General features: G+C 36.7%; 2 protein-coding genes across 2 annotated transcripts in view; one reads left to right on the top strand and one right to left on the bottom strand.

The window, feature by feature from the left end:
- Positions 1-17,949, top strand: part of CTNNA3 (catenin alpha 3) — a 1,573,756-nt gene that overhangs the window by 1,219,670 nt on the left and 336,137 nt on the right. The gene's annotated exons all lie outside the window — the stretch shown is intronic.
- On the bottom strand, positions 6,193-6,986 carry LOC103120988 (eukaryotic translation elongation factor 1 epsilon-1-like). Its single transcript, XM_060202426.1, has one exon. It carries the CDS (start codon positions 6,960-6,962, stop codon positions 6,438-6,440), a length of 525 nt encoding a protein of 174 aa, XP_060058409.1. The 5' UTR covers positions 6,963-6,986; the 3' UTR covers positions 6,193-6,437.

The following is a 17,949-nucleotide window of genomic DNA, read 5'->3' as shown; positions in this document are numbered from 1 at the left end:
TTTAAGAAATGAGACATTAACAAAACTGTAGGATAGGAGGGGTACAACTCCACATAATTCCCACCACCCGGTCTCGATATCCCATCCCTTCTCCTGATAGGTTTCCCATTCTCTATCCCTCTGGGAGTATGGACCCTGGGTCATTGTGGGTGGCAGAAGGTGGAAGGTCTGACTTCTTTTACACTTTGTAGCTTCTTATAAAATTCCAAAGAAAATAATCTTTCAACTCTTGCTTATATTCTTGTAAAATTCTCATAAGATTTCTTTTTATTTATTTATTTTCATTTTTTAATTAATTAATTTATTTATAAAAGGAGACATTAACAAAACCATAGGATAGGAGGGGTACAACTCCACACAATTCTCACCACCAGATCTCTGTATCCCATCCCCTTCCCCTGATAGCTTTCCCATTCTTTATCCCTCTGGGAGCATGGACCCAAGGTCATTGTGGGTTGCAGAAGGTGGAAGGTCTGCCTTCAGTAATTGTTTCCCTGCTGAATATGGGCATTGACTGGTCAATCCATAGTCCTACCCTGCCTCTCTCTTTTCCTAGTAGGGTGGGTCTCTGGGAAAGCGGAGCTCCAGGACGCATTGATGGAGTCGTCTGTGCAGGAAAGTCTGGTCAGCATCATGCTGGCATCTGGAACCTGGTGGCTGAAAAGAGGATTAACACACAAAGCCAAACAAATTGTTGAACAATTATGGACCTAAAGGCTGGAATAGTGCAGATAAAGTTTTGGGGGCTACTTACTGCAGACTATTGTGTACTTTTGCTTTCAGGTATATATATTTTCCCTATTTTATTTTCTGTATCTGGGATTTCTTGGATTTTGTCTGATTTACTTTTCTCTGTTTGATGTGATATACTATTTAATTTTCTGCCTCTTTGCTTTTGCATGTATGGTGTTGGTTATACTGGCTAGCAGCAGGTGGTGGGGTTGTGATCTTTGCTTTCCACTTATTCGAATCTGCAGCAGTGAGTGGGGGGAGGGCTTTCTTTGGGCTACCTTGTGGGCTGAGTTTTGTCTTTGTCTTAAACTCAGACTGAGAAAAAACAAAATCAAACAGAACCCCAAGTCAAAGATCGAGAGGTTTTAAGCTCCAATTTCTTTTCTTTAGGGGAGTCCACTGTGTTACTGCTCAAGATGGCGTGGATTGGTGCTGAGCGCCTTCAGTCCCAAGCTCTTATTTCTACCTACCATGTCTTCCAACCGACTCCTGTTTCCCCAGCTGTGTGAGCAGGCACCCACCTGAGGCTGGTTTTTTTCTTTTTTCAGCTGTAGATTATGTGTCCAGTTCGGTCTCTTGTTGTGTTTAATAGTTGTATCTGGGAGAGTGAAGGTCTGATTACAGCTACTCCATAAACCACACCTCTCAGAAGTCCAAAACCAATTTCCACCCAAACTTCAGCCCAAACCCCACTATGAAATTAACGTTTTGACAGGTATATCATGGTGTGATAGAGTTTTGCTGTCTTACAAATAAACCTTAGATGATTTTGAAACCTCTAGAGGTGGAAATACTGAAGTGCACATAGCTAATTAATCTTAGTCAACATTAAAATCTAGTCAGCAGGCCAGGTGGTTGTGCACCTGGTTGAACGCACATGTTACAGTGTGCAAGGACCCAGGTTCGAATCCCTGGTCCCCACCTGCAGGGGGAAAGGTTCACAAGTGGTGAAACAGTGCTGCAGGTGTCTCTCTGTCTCTCTCACTCTCTATCACCCCCTTCCCTCTCAATTTCTGACTGTCTCTATGCAGGAAATTAATAAAGATTTTTAAAAAATTTAAAAAAGAAAAAAATCTAGTCAGCTAAGTCCAAATTCAGTGTTTTTATTTCTTTATTTATTTTTAACAAAGCACTGATCAGCTGTGGCTTATAGTGGTGCAGGGGACTGAACCTGAGACTTTGGAGTCTCAGGCATGAGAGTCTGTTTACATAACCTGTATGCTATTTACCCTTGCTGTCAGTATATATTTTTTTAAATATTATTATGATTATAGTTTCAAATGAAGACTAGAACACCTATGTGTTAATCAGATACATTGGTAATATATTGTGTTTAGTAATACATTAATTTAACTCAATCTGACATCACTTAAAATAACTGTATTTTAAATCATTGACTAAGAACAGGAATAGATATCAGGACTGAGGAAAGTGACAAGTAGTTTGGAGGAAAGATCAAATTCATTTCTCAGTAAGAGAAGATGAGGTAGGATGATCAAGTGAAATAATTTAAATGTATTAAATTTGCTTAAGAAGTGAGGCAAAGAGAATATGTTCCTCTGTTTAAAGTAAAATTCCCTTGAGTAGATGAAATAGAGGGAGAAGTGATGCCCTTGAGCTGCTGATAAAGTAATTTAACCCAAAGAAACTTTTTGCTGAGGATTACTACCTGAAACTTTACATTACTACCTGAAACTTTACATCAGGCTCAACCTGACGCTGTTGACTGGCTATGGAAGAAGGGCAAATGCTAGAAGAAGAACTACCTGACAGCAACTTTACAAACTTTCCCCTTTCTTTTCTTTTTTTTTTTTTAATTTCAAGATCATTTGATATACAAAGTGAAAAACCAGAATACAAAAGCATTTGATGATGGAGATCCACAATCCTTTATCAGAAACTCTTAGAGTCAGAGTTTTCAGAACTATGAAGGTATTTTATGGTATCTCTTTTAGGTCTTTCTACTTGCTACATTTATTGACTCACTGCAAACTATTGTGCACTATTGCTTTAAGGTATATATCTTCCCCTAACTTATGGATACATGTGTACATATGCCCTATTTCGTGGGCTATGGTCTATATCCAGCTTTTAAGGCTTTGTTAGGAGGGGCACTACCTGAAATGGAATGAAGGAATCCTATGAGCTAGGAAAGGTCTCACCAGAGTAATGAAGCTATAGGGTTGACATTCCATGCCTGACATTTCTGGACAAAGGCTGAAGTGAAACATGTTGAGATGGTACTGGTTGCATTAGGTCTTATCTGTTTCTACTGTTGTCTACTTTAAATTCATATGTTCATGATCTCTCTCCCTCTCTCTCTGTCTGTCTCTCTATTTATTTATTTATTATTTTATTTTATTTGTCACTGGATCTCCACTAATGGAGAGAGGGAGAAAGAGAGACACCAGATCACTGAAACTTCCCCCAGGGTAGAGGAGGCCAGGTCTGAACCTTGCCATGTGTATGCCAAAACAGGAAACTTCCCAGGTGAGCTTTATTTCCAACCTCATATTTCTCTGTAGGAAAAAAATGTTTTAAAGCTTTTCAGGTTCAAGAGCAAAACTTCTCTGAGAATGAAGATTTTTGAAACATTAAAGTCTAATCTTGAAGAAAGCATGTAGTGGGCTGGGTAGTTGTGCTCCCAGTTAAGCTCGCATTGCACTTTGTACAAGAACCCGGGTTGGAGCCCCTACTCCCTACCTGCAGTAAAGATGCTTCTCAAGCAGTGAAACAGTTCTGCAGATATCTTTCTCTCTTCTTATTCCCCCACCCCTCTCAATTTCTATCTGTCCTAACAAAATAGGAAAATAAAAGGCCAGGCAAGTGGTGGCACACCTTGTTGAATGCACACGTTATCTGGGTTCGAGCCTCAGGTCCACACCTGCAGGGGGAAAACTTCACACGTGGTGAAGCAGGCCTGCAGGTGTCTCTTTGTCTCCCCCTCTTGATTTGTGGTTGTCTCTATCTAATAAATGAAGGTAATTTTTTTAAAAAAGGAAAGCATGTAAAATTTATTTATGATAAATTAATTTGAGGGGGCTTAGATGAAGAAATGAATCCCTTTGTCTTCCAGAGTATCTATTTAGTGCTGTTTTTATGTCTTGGGATATCAGAATGACAAAAGAAAGGACAGCTTGGTCCCACATAGAAGAGCTAAGAAAGCAGGTGATACCTCTATGCTTTTCCAGGTAAATAATTTATTGAATCACAGAGTGGGAAAATGCAGTGTCAATACCTTAAGATGTTTAACCACCACTCACCACTCAAGTAATAATCAGTCATATACACAGAAAAATGTTCTTTTCATTGGTGGTCAGACATAGATAATTTAGATGATTTCCAACATGTTGCTGGGATAGCTCTAAACTTTGTTCCCTACCACCTTCCCCATGGAACTATTGTAAAGTTGACTTCTTTCTAATGACTTATGATACTGAGTTACTTCACCCATCAAAAAGACAGATGGTGATGATACATACATAATAAAACATTAGATAGATAGATAGATAGATAGTTCTAGAGATAGATGATAGACAATAAACAGACGATGATGATAGATAGATAGGTAGATAGATGGATACATAGATACATAGATAGATAGATGGAGATGGCTGAGAGATGAAAGATGTAGATATGAGCAGACAGGCAAGCAGGATCTGAGCACCTCAAAATGCAATAAAACCCATTGTGACAGAAATGCTTCAGAGCACAGTACTATGCTGAATGCAATTCAACAAGTTTGAAGCACCTGTCTCAGGCGGAACTAGAGAAATGATGAATTCTGCCTCTACTTCAGTATGATATTCCTTAAGAAGGTTCTTTGTAGCCTTTAAGTTCTCTTTGGCAAGCCCACTGCTCTCTGTGTTTGCTGAGGAAGTGATGCACAGAACTATTGCAAAGGGATTCACATCACCATACATAACTTTGTGTTTTGGGCAGATGAACTTGTATGCCTCAATTAGAATGTGAGTAAAGCCCAATAGAAAATAAGGTTAGAAACCAAGAATTAGTGTTACAAAGTAAGGGAAAATAAGGTCTACAGGGTATTTTGAAAAGATGCTGTCTTTATGCATTAGTTTGGCCATTCCACCGAATAAGAATTTCATTTACACTTGGTGGTAATGAGAGAGGTATTCACATGGCTGATCAAAACTGTTCTGCCAGTTTCTATGCAATGAAGATAGATTATTCCTGTCAGAATCATCAGCCAGGATTTCTACATTAGATAGCAAAGGGAATAATCTGATATGGAAGAAGATGTGTTTTACTTTAGATAGTAGAAATACACATGTTATAAAATTGAGTGGGAAACGATGGTAAAACATAAAAAGAACTAACTGCCTTCCTTTCAACTGAGCTTAGCTACTTTATAACAAAATATGGGTATAAATCTAACTAAGTTATAAAATACTTTTGTATCTCTTAAAAAAGTTTGTCCCACATTAAATCAAATTGATGTGTAAGAAAAATCTTTTTTAAAAAATATATTAGCTGTCTAGCTAGTTGTGGATAGCTTCTGTTTGCTCTTGCTACAACCACTACCAGAAAAACTACTTATTTGTAGAAAATACCTGAATGATTAGATTTTAAGAAAAATAAGAGCTGCAGCAATTCACCACCAAATCAAAACTACAAGACATAAATGAAGGGACTAATATGAAATAAAAATATAAAATAACATCTTCCTTGGGGAACACAGCTAACAAAGCCAGACAAAGACACAAAAATCCAGTGATGACTATGAACTTGGACAGCAGAACTAAGATTAACAAAAGCTTGCAGGGTACTTGTAGTGAAGAGATGATCCATTGGAATTTTGTGGTGGAAGTGGGGTAACACATTTTGAGGCGGTGAAAATTGTACTTCTGAAATCTTTATAGACTTTTAAACCAAGGTTATCTCAAAACCAAAAATTATAAATAAATAAATAAATAAATAAACTCACTGGTAATACCCAGAAATAGTAATAAAGATACTGATATTTATCTCTTGACTAGAGTCAGAAACTTGGGCATCATCCACTGACAATTCCTTTTCAAGTAATTTACCATCTCCTGCCATTTCTGAATATTCACTCATTTTATCATTCTGTCTAACTCCTCTATTCTTTCTCTATGGTAATTTTAACTCATGCATGGATATTTATTTGGATGTCCCTTCTGGCAGGATTTTCCTCAAATCTACTTATAAATCCAGCACTATATGTACTTATATTTGTCGACATTTTTCAAATCATATATTCTTAAATGTATTTTATTTGATTTATTTTTTTTATTTATTTATTTTTATTTATTTTTTTTGTGTGTCCTTGGCAACATTTATTACACTTTTTAGTAAATAAAGTACTGTAAATATCCATAAAGGGGAAATGAATTTCACAACATGAAAGAGATGTCAGTAAATGACCAAATATACCAATCTTTGAGAAGATAATTTTTTCTTTTTTTAAGATTAAGCCACTGGTTTACAACTTTAATTAAAATAAGTTTTGTCAGGGTAATTAAAATGATCTCAACAAGTTCTGACAGTAGTTGAAGTTTTACATAAAAAGTTTCAACTAAAGAATAAAACACTTAGACACAAGTTTACATTTAAGAGTTCTACCAAGTTCAACAAATAAAGAATGGCGGCATTTCAATTTATCAGTCTTCTGGTGCAGAATAAAATTTCCATGTACGATATTTCCACTGCACATATGACTTCTAGTGGGCATTGGTGTACAGTCTGTTTTTGACGAAGATGACGTCGGACAGATGTTGCCTGATGCCTGGATAATGCTGAATGTGACAAAACCAGCGAGACACATTAAGATATTTCTCCTTTTCTTGAACTGTCAGATCAACTATAAAGCGGTGCAGCCCATAGTACAGTAAGACATCTGCTAAGGTAAAGTTATATCCTGTAAGGTAGACTTTATCCTCAAGGTAAGAATTAAGATCCTTCAAGAGAATGCGGACTTCCTCTTTACCACAGGGCCCATCTATTCGAGTTACCCTATATTCTAGCCACTGCTGAACAATTGCCTTTTCCTCTGCAGTGTTCCCAAGTAAATATTCTTTGTTGGCTTGCTTGACCAGGTAAGCTGCTATAGTTGTCAATCCTGTTAGACTTAGACTATTGTTTGTTTGAAGGACAGGAACCTGCCGCTCGCCCTGCGCACCGTATTTGCGTCCCCCTCGCAAACCCAGCCATCTCTCGAGGCACGTCAGCTCCACGGCTGCCGCCATCTTCAGGCTGAGCACCTGCGGGGCGGGATTCTATTTGATTTATTTTAATGAGAAAGAAACACAAAGAGAAAGATACAAAGAGAGAAACCAGGGTGGCATACGATGGCACCTCTGTTTAAGCACACACATTACAGTGTTCAAGGACTCAGGTTCAAGTCCCTGCTCCCCACCTGCAAGGAAAGCTTCACAAGTGGTGAAGCAGGCCTGCAGGTGTCTCTATGTCTCTCTCCTCTCTACCCCCCTCCTCTCTCACTCTCTCTGTCTCTATCCAATAATAAATAAAAATTAAAACCAACCAAACACAATACAACAAAACAAAGATGACAGAGATAAACCAAAGCACTGCTCATTTATGGTTAATAGTGGTACAGGGGATTTAACCTGATACTTTGGTCCCTTAGGCATGAAAGATCTTTTGATTTTGCACTGTAATGCATAAGGACCTGGGTTCAAGTCCCTGGATTCCCACCTGCAGGGGAAAAGCCTCACCAGCCCACAGGTGAAGCTATGCTACAGATTTCTCCCTTTCTCTCACCCTTCTCTATTTGCCCTCCCCTACTCAATTTCTGTCTCCATCAAAAAAAAAAAAAGAAAGAAAGAAAGAAAAGAAAATATTTTAAAAAGAAAGTTTAAAAATAAATTAATAAAAATAAAAAATTAGTTTGTATAATGATTATACTGTCTCCTTTACACCAATCATATTTTCTATTAGAATCTGTCCTTCACAAAAAACTGAAGACTATGTCCTCTAACCACTTTTCTTCACTGAAACACATAGTACATACTTAATAACTTATTTTTAAATGAACAAATGGCTATCTTATTCTAAAGTTGAAAAGAGGAATGACTAAGATGAAAAATTATGACTAAGAGTAATTATTTCAATTACAACATTTTGATGCCTATGGTAAATAAACTTTAAAATGTGTTCTCAAATTTGTGTTACCACATACTAAGAATATGGTAAAGTTTTCTAGAAATAAACAGCAAAATTTCACAATTCAGGTGTATTTTAAATGCTGTAATCATTCTCCTAAATGTTGAGTTCTACCCTTAAGCAGTGTTCAGATTTAGTGATATTTCTGTGTACCCTATAATAGAAATTAAGACATCAATAGATTATTGTAAACTAGATGAGAGGAGTTATAATGGCTTCTTAAATGTAAATGATTTTTAAAAATCGATAAGAGAAAGAGATAAGAGATAACTCAAGCAGTAGAGTACTGACCTTATCTTTCACAGTTTCTAGCCACAGCACATCATGGGGGTTATTAATATTATTATTATTTTTTCTTAATGTGGTAATGAGGAAGCATGTAAGGACTAGGGCTGGGGACAGGGCTGGGGCTGGTCAAGGAAGGTTGCATTAGGAGCAGAAAACTGCCAATAATAATTAAACTTTAAAAAAAAAGGAAGTCGGGCAGTAGTGCAGTGGGTTAAGTACAGGTTGCTCAAAGCCCAAGGACCAGCAGAAGGATTTCTGTTTGATCCCCAGGCTCCCTACCAGCAGAGGAGTCAATACACAAGCTGTCAAGCAGGTCTGCTGGTGTCTTTCTTTCCCCCTCTCTGTCTTCCCTTCCTCTCTCCATTTCTCTCTCCTCCTATCCAACAACAATGACATCAATAACAACAACAACAACAAAACAACAAGGTCAACAAAAAGGTATAAACAAATATTAAAAAAAAAATGTCTGGCAGGAGTTGCATAACATTCAAACTATAATCTTTAGCCATTGTGTATAATTTTCTTCTGTATAAGAGAAGAAAGAGGCACACCGTAACAAAGAGTTTTAATTATTTGATTCCACCGTCTTTGTGGAATATATGTACTGTGGTTATTATTCTTTTTTTATTTGTTTGTTTCCATTCTATATCTGTGGCTGAGTTACTTGTTTTCATAATGCTTTTTGATAAGCAGAAAAGTTTCATTTTCTGAAACCAGCATCATTTTATACTGCTTCTGTGTCTTGTGCAAAAGAAAGTTTATTATCAAAAAGCAATTTTGCTTACTGCAAAATTATGAAGATATTCACCTACATTTTCTCTTTGAAGATGAATGATCTTCTTTTATTTATTGTAATTGGGGTTTTTATTAACCTTAAATTAATTTGGGGTATTTCCAAATTTGTTAGGAGGTTTTTTAAAATGATATGCACTTTAAAACTTGCAACTGTTCTTTAATTTAATTTTTATTTTAAACAATTACTTAAAATTTACCCTCTAAAATCCTTTCTATAAATGTGTGATTGCTAAATAGAATTACCTTTTAATCAAATTTATCAAATTGCTATTATTATTATTTTTGCTTCCAGTGTTATTGCTGGGGCTCAGTGCCTGCACCATGAATCCACTGCTCCTTGAGGCCATTTCTTCCCTCCTTTTATTGCCCTTGTTGTCGTAGCCTTGTTGTGGTTATTATTGTTGTTAATGATGTCGTTCGTTGTTGGATAGGACAGAGAGAAATGGAGAGAAGAGGGGAAGACAGGGGGAGAGAAAGATAGACACCTGCAGACCTGCTTCACTGCTTCTGAAGCGACTCCCCTGCAGGTGGGGATCCAGGGACTCGAACCCGGGTCCCTACGCCAGTCCTTGTGCCTTGCTTCAAGTGTGCTTAACCCGCTGCGCCACTGCCCAACCCCCAGATTGTTCTTTTTGAGCCCCAGGAACATTTTTACTGCTTACCTTGAGACCTTAATTACTACCTTATTTCACTGAACTTTCTGGTTTATTAGCTTTGGGTCTTAGTTTAATCGTTGAAGACATACAACCATTTAAAGGTAATTTGTCTTTGTACCAATAACTCTAATGTGTTAATCCTCTGTTTATCTTGCCTTATTAAAATTTCCTCAATTTTACACGTACTACTTATTGGATGTGAACTTACTTTCATCTGTTTGTTTATTTATTTATTTTGTTATCCCTAAGGTTTTTACTGCTCCAAGTCAATTTTTCATTAAGAAGGAAAAAGGCAGGGACAAAGAGACAGGACATCCCCCTGTTGTGGTGGGGAACAGGATTGAACGTGGGATGTATTCATGTATTCAGTCCTCCCAGTTGAGCTATATTGCCAGTCTGTATATATTTTTTCTTTTATGAAATTAAAAAAGAAAAAGAAAAAGGAAGGAAGAAAAGTTAAGGTTTCCTTTCTGTCTCTGTACTTCTATATAATGTACAAGTAAAAAAACCCATATTTTTTGAACATTGTACATTATGGAGAACAAATGTCACGTTACAAAACACATTCTCTCCTTTTGCCAGCTTCGTATCATTTTTTTTTTTGTAATCCTTTACTAGAATCCTGGAATCAGAGACCTGGATTCTGCTCTCTATATGTTAGTCCTGCTTTCTTCTTGCCAAGGAGGATGGGCAAAGCCAAAGGAATTTGGCCAGTGCTCTACCAGTCCCTGCCTTCTCCCTAAAATATTCTGAGCTTTGCTTGTCTGGTGCAATCTTAATGAGTTTAAAGAGCTCCTCTCTTTTCTTTATCACTCCAGTAGTTTCATACTCTTGTTAATTAGATGAAGGCATAGTAAACTGACCTCAGGAAGTCACACAAAACTGGTATTTTCAACAAACACCTTTTGTTATGCAGATCATTTCTAGCAGGGAAAAGGCAACCAAGATTCTCCAGACTGAGATATTTTTCCTCTTTAGCTAAATGAGAATAACCTCAACCTTCCTACTAAAAGTAGTGATTATAGATTCCTAAATGACCTTCTCTGTTCTGTCAGTCAGTCTCAATACCTTCCTCACTTCTCCACCCCAAGAGCTTAGTCTCAAGCATAAATTACTTCAGGGCAATGTAGAGAGCCAATTGAGACATTTGCCCCTATTCAGAGACATCATTGTTGTCTCTCTGAGGGGGAAATACTGAGAGATAACTTAAAAATTAACTAGGAGCACTTTTAGAAAATGATTTAGAGAAGACCATAAAAACCTTGCTTGTCTGGCATGTCGTAAAGCACATCCCTGTGTTTGCGTTCATGAATAGGTAGCTAGCCTGACACAATATTATCATGCCTGTGTAAGCATTTCTCCATTTTTGCTCAAATGCACAGTCAATTTAATGGAAATCCAAGGATGAGCTTCTTTATTTTAAGAAGTAGCATTTTAAGGTTAAGAGCATATGGCAGGTTAAGTGCACACGGCGCAAAGCACAGAGACAGACATAAGGATCCTGGTTCGAGTCCCGGCTCCCCACCTGCAGAGGGGTCGCTTCACAAGTGGTGAAGGAGGTCTGCTGGTATCTGTCTTTCTCTCCCCCTCTATGTCTTCCCATCCTCTCTCCATTTCTCTTTGTCCTGTCCAACAACAACATCATCAATGACAACAATAATAATAACCACGACAATGATTAAACAACAAGGGCAACAAAAAGTGAAAAAAATAGCCTCCAGGAGCAGTAGATTCATGGTACAGGCATGGAGTCCAAGTGATAACCCTGGAAGCCAAAAGAAAAAAAAAAAAAAAAAAGAAGACAACAAGAAGTAACTCCCCAGGACCACTAACTGCTCAAGTTATTTAGAAATAGACAGTTCAGGAAATAGGAACACTGCATTCCAACACTGTAACAACCCTTCCAAAGCTGTAGTCCCCTTCCAAGCCCCAAGTCTCTGTACTCTGATGCCCCTCTCTGTCTCTGTCCACTCTGTATTGCATATTTTCTTTGAACAAGTCTTTGTCTTTCCAGCCTTTGACTTTGTAAATTCTTTCACAGCTTTCCCTGCACTAAAGGCAACTTACCCCTGACAATTAACAATCTCCAAGATGACTTTTATCCCTTTTCTCTCATGTCTCATATTTACCACTCTGCATTAACATATTTACTCAAAATTTATATTTTGATTTCTAACGTTTTTCTTCTCCAGTTTTAAAGAATATGCTATTCATTTGAACTTATGCTAACTTATATTTCCAAGACCCCTCTTTAAAACCACTTAGTATTTGAGATATTGTTTCCGACTTTCCTACTAATCTCTATTTTCTAAATTGCTTTTTGTTGTTAGAAAGTAACAACAAAACTACAGTTCTTTAACCCAGTATGCTGTCTATTTGGATCTTACAGGATTCTATAAATTATAAAGAATTATTATAAAGAATAAGAAAAGTAGTTATTATAAAGGATATTATCTATTTGCTTAGCTTGTATACATTAAAATAAATAAAGGGAGGAGACACATGATTAATACAATGCTTAGGGCTACAATATCTGTGTTTTAAGAACAGAAAAGTTAAGTGTGATCATTACCAATGGACTAATATCAACATGAGAATTTTTAAAATAATGTATTTGTGATTAATAGTGAATTACAAGATTATAAGGTTACAAGATATAGTTTCAGGGCTAGGCGATGGGGTACCTGGTTGAGCACACATGTTGCAATGATCAAGGACCCGGGTTTGAGTTCCCAGTCCCCACCTGCGGGGGGAAAGCTTCACAAGTGGTGAAGTAGTGCTGCAGGTGTCTCTCTTGTCTCTTTCCCTCTCTGTCTCCCCCTTTCTTTCAACTTCTGGCTGTCTCTATCCAATAAATAAAGAAAAATTTTTAAAAAGTTATAGTTCCACATAGCACCCATGACTAAAATTCTGTGTCCCCATTCTCCCACCTCTGATGGTAATCATTAATAGTTCTTACAAAGTCTTAGAAATAGTTTGTTTGCTTCTGGTTTTTTTAATTTATTTTTTCAATTCATGCACATCAGTTCTCTTGATTCCACAGATGAGTAAATTAATCTCGTAGTTTCCCTTCATTTTTTTTTTTTTTTTTACTTATTTCACTAAGCTCAATCTCTCCCAGTCACATCCATTTTATCCCAAAAGGACACTTTTCTTTTTTTTTTTTGTGGAGTAGAATTCCATGGAGTAAATATCCCTTAATTTCATAGCCAGCCATCTGTCATGGGCATTTAGGCTGCTTCCACTCTTTGGCAATTGTGAATAATGCAGCTGTGAATATGTGTCCTTTTAAGTTAATGTCTGAGTATCCTTTGGATAAATGCCCAAGAGTGATATTGTTGGATCATTAGGACATTCCTGTATCATTTGTTTAAAGACTCTCTCTAGAGTCTCCCAAAGTAAGGCCTCAGACTCCCCTTTTTGTCACCACTCCCTCCCCCTTAAGGCAGAAGTGTGATGAGTGTCAAGAGTTATATTGGGAGCTCACAGGCCTTGCGATTATGCAAAAATGCATATATGGAACTCTGATCTCTGGTAACTTCCCTGAAGGAGTCTGTGCACAATAGTCATTTTTTTTTTTTGGACTGTATATTGCTTGAGGCATCAGAGAATTGCACCTGAATGCACAATGACATTCAGACAGACTTAGAATTCAAGACTTAACACATTCTTGATGCCTCTCATACTTTTAAAGTAATTTGTTCTTTGATAATTGTTACCATTGTGTTTACCTAAAAGCATCTTTGATCTTCCTGTTCCTTTTGATATGATTTTATCAATAAATATTCTGCCTAGAGTTCTGATCAGTGGCACACCTGATATTCTTCCATCTTGAGGTGTCTAGATGCTGTCCCTCCAGACTCTTGGGATAAAGTATAAAGTGACTGAAGTTATTTTATCTCAACCCAGAGAGATTCAGAGTTCAGGGTCCTGGCATCTGGCTAAGGCTTTCCTACCCATGTATAAGCCATATATACCTCTGTTCATAGCAGCACAGTTTGTAATAGCCCACACTTGGAAGCATCTTATATTGTAGATTTATTTCTTTGTTCCACCCTCAGCAAAATATATCACTAATTTACTTGAGTTACCTAAATAAGGTACTAATTGCAAATATCTGTGAAATTATTTGTCTATTCCTTGGGCTTACACTGACCAATGAAAAGAGGTATCAGATAGTTTTTAAAATATAATTGAATTGTAATTAAATATAATTACTTACTTTGCATTGCATCCATATACCAATATGTAATGTATTGCTATATATGCATACATTATATACTATAGTTATATATAATATCTAACAAACAATTATTGTGCTGTGACTATATATGTTATACATTATACATTACTATGTGAATGTATCTTTAAAACATTGGAAACAGTAAATAATAAATAAACATTTTGATTAGATGTATTATATTTATGTACTTATCAAGTCACCTCAACACTTAGCAATTTAATCTATAGTATTTCTTATTTTTAAGAATCTAGAAACAGCTGGTTTGATTTCCTAAGGATCTGTTCCTAGACCCAATTAAGCTGGAGTCTAATATGGAGTCTAATATGTGAAACCTCAACTAGGAGAGGTGCTGATTCCAAGTTGAGTCACAAAGTTTTGGAAAGATTCAGTTCCTTGCAAGTTGTAAGACTGACTATTGGGCAATATTCTACCATCAGTTTTATGTTCTGCTCTAAAATGCAGATTACAGCCTCACAGACAACTTTGTCAGAATGTACCAAGAGAAAAGAGAACATGTGAGCAGTATGCATATTTTGATTTTACTCCTAGGGTATATAGAGAAATCAAACAATGGCCTAAGTGAAAAATAAATCAAACTTCAGGACTATAAAACTGACTCATGATCACTGAAAGAGACAGGAGTAGGTAAATCAGGACATGAGTGAATTTAATATAAACCAATCTTGTCCTAAGATCTATATGGTATCATAATGCAATGTTCCTTCAATAAAAAATGGTCAGTTATTCATAATCAAATCTTGGAGGTGCTATCTCACCTATTTTATTTATGAGAGAAATTCTCTCTATATAACTTACATTCCATAGAAAGGGAATAAAATAGTTGTAAATACAAGGGGCAGGAAACATTGAAGCTATTTTACAAGTCCATTTCCACATGTTAAAAAATAACAAGTGGATATCATTGTAATTTTTAGCAGCTGCATATATGTTGGCTATATTTTGAAATTTCCCATTTCATTTTTTTATATCTCAAGGACACAAAACAAATAATCTTCTGATAATACATTATATTAATGCAGTTCACATGGAACATGAATATTTTTAAGATTTATTTATATTTATTTATCGGATAGAGACAGCCTGAAGTCAAGAGGGAAGGGGGTGACAGAGAGGGAGAGAGAGAGAGAAAGACACCAGCAGCCCTGCTTCACCACTTGTGAGACTTCCCCCCTGCAGGTGGGGACCAGGGGCCTCAAACCTACATCCTTGTGCATTGTAGCCTGTGTACTCAACCAGGTGCACCACCACCTGGACCCAAGAAATGTGAATTTTTTTAAGTACCAATCATTATTCACAAACATATTTTAATGTTAATAATACTTGTCACATGTTTAATATGTAAAATAAAATACATATTTTGTTGGATTTGATAAAATATAGCATGCAAATAACTATAAAATTAAAACTGTACTATATTTTGACATTTTAAAAGTGAAAATATCATAATCTTTTATTTACTTATTTTTATTAGTGGTTCCCATGTTCCCAGAGTGACAGAGAACAGGAAAGCTTCCAATGGAGGGGATGGGATACAGAACTCTGGTGGTGGTGATTGTGTGGAGCTGTACCACTCTTATCCTATGGTCTTGTCATTCATTATTAAAGCAATAAAAAATAAAAAGAGAAGCATGGAGGAAAAGATGCCAAGCCCCAGAAGCCCAAGAACTGGGAGAAACAGAGGTTTTATAGAGAATAAAGAAGGTTCCTGGGGTCTTAGAGTTTAAGAAGGCCATAGTTAATTATAACACCCAACTTATTTTGGGAATTTGGTTTACTTTGAAAATTCTATAATTAGGATTGACTGGATTATATAAGAACTTATTATGATTTATATCATTTAATGCTATTTACAAATAGCTATATCCTATATATTGACAAGACCAGTTGCTTCTGGTCTAAGATTATAGGTGATTTGATATTTCAAATTAAAATCATTATTATAAATACATTAATAATATTAGCCCCGGTTACTAATTTGAAAACTTAAGTGCTTAGATTGAAGGAATATATACTCAGAACTGAGGTCTATGCATTACAAAGCTCAAGAAATTCAATCTTTCATTACTCATATTGATTAAATAGTGATTTATAATATTATAAATTAATAGGAGTGAATATTAATACCATTCCTGCCACCAAAGTTCTGTGTCCCTACCCCTATTCCCTGTAGTGGAGCTAAAAAATCTACTTTCCCCCTTGCCCTAGAGTTGGTTGTTTTTTTTTTTTAATTGTACTCCAAACTCAGTCAAATTCTGCTTTGAATTTCCCTTTCCATTCTTTCACAACTTCTGTTTATGAGTGAGATCATCCCATACTCATCTTTCTCTTTCTGAATTATCTCACTGAACATAATTCCTTCTAACCCCATCCAGAATTGGTCACAGAAGGTAGGTTCTTTATTCTTAATAGCTGAGTAGTTTTCCATTGTGTATATATACCACAACTTTCTTAGCCATTCATCTGATGTTGGGCACCTGGGTTGCTTCCAGATTTTAGCTATTATTAATTGTGCTGCTATGAACATAGGTGTACACAGATATTTTTGGATGGGTATGCTTGGATCCTTAGTATATAACCATAGGAGAGGAATTATTGGGTCATAAGGAAAGTCCATTTCTAGCCTTATGAGGGTTTTTCCACACTGCTCCTCACAGGGGTTAGGCCAGTTTACATTTCTACCAGCAAAGCAAAGTACTACTTTGTCCCCACAGTCTCTCTAGCCTTTGTTTTTGCTGTTGTTACTAATGTATGACATTCTAACAGGAGTGAGGTGATATCTCATTTTTGTCTTTATTTGCATTTCTCTGATAATCAGTGGCTTATATGTCTGTTGACCTTTTATATCTCTTCTGTAGTGAATATTCTGTTCATTTCTTCTGCCCATTTTTGGGTGGGGTCATTTGTTCTTTTTGTTGCTAAGTTTGGTGAGCTCTTTATATATTTTGGTTATTAACCTTTCTTCTGATGAATGGCATGTAAAGATCACACATTCTATGAGGAATTTCTTTGTTTGGGTGATGGTTTTTTTTGCTGTGCAGAAGCTTTTCAATTTGGTGTAGTCCCATTGATTTGTTTTTGTTTCAGTCTTCCTTGCAAACTGTATGGTTATTATTGCATTAAATTTGTATATGACTCTGGGTAGAATATTCATTTTTATGATGTTAATTCTTCCAGTCTATGAGCATGAGTTTCCATTTCTTTGTACCATTTTCTATTTTCTTGAATAGTGACTCATAGTTTCAATATTGAATCTTTTTTTTTCTTTTATTTAAGAAAGGATTAATTAACAAAACCATAGGGTAGGAGGGGTACAACTCCACACAATTCCCACCACCCAATCTCCATATCCCACCCCCTCCCCTGATAGCTTTCCCACTCTCTATCCCTCTGGGAGCATGGACCCAGGGTCCTTGTGGGTTGTAGAGGGTGGAAGGTCTGGCTTCTGTAATTGCTTCCCCACTGAACATGGGCGTTGACTGGTCAATCCATACTCCCAGTCTGCCTCTCTCTTTCCCTAGTAGGGTGGGCTCTGGGGAAGTAGAGCTCCAGGACACATTGGTGGGGTCTTCAGTCCAGGGAAGCCTGGCCAGCATCCTGATTGTTGTTTTCGACATCTGGAACCTGGTGACTGAAAAGAGAGTTAACATACAAAGCCAAACAAATTGTTGAGCAATCATGGACCCAAAACTTGGAATAGTGGAGAGGAAGTGTTAGGGGGATACTCACTGCATACTCTAGTGTACTTCTGCTTTCAGGTATATATTTTGCAGTAGTTTATGGATACTTGTGAACATATGCTCTCACAAAAGGACTTTTCAAAGTTAACCCAATTACCAAATAATGTGATGATAACATTAACTATCGATTGTCTTTTTGAACCCTAAGACAGCAGGAACCTCACATCTCCACTATAGAGCCCCTACTTCCCCCAGTCCTGGAACCCTTGGATAGGGCCCACTTTCCCGTATGCCTCTCCCAATCCATATCAAATAATATTGCATCTGCTGATCACAACCTAATTAACACAACAATTGCCACCTCAACATG

The sequence above is a fragment of the Erinaceus europaeus genome, chromosome 1 (assembly GCF_950295315.1).
Source record: "Erinaceus europaeus chromosome 1, mEriEur2.1, whole genome shotgun sequence".
NCBI classification, from domain to species: domain Eukaryota; kingdom Metazoa; phylum Chordata; class Mammalia; order Eulipotyphla; family Erinaceidae; genus Erinaceus; species Erinaceus europaeus.
Note: the sequence above shows the minus strand (reverse complement) of the source record. Positions and strands in the feature narration are given on the sequence as shown.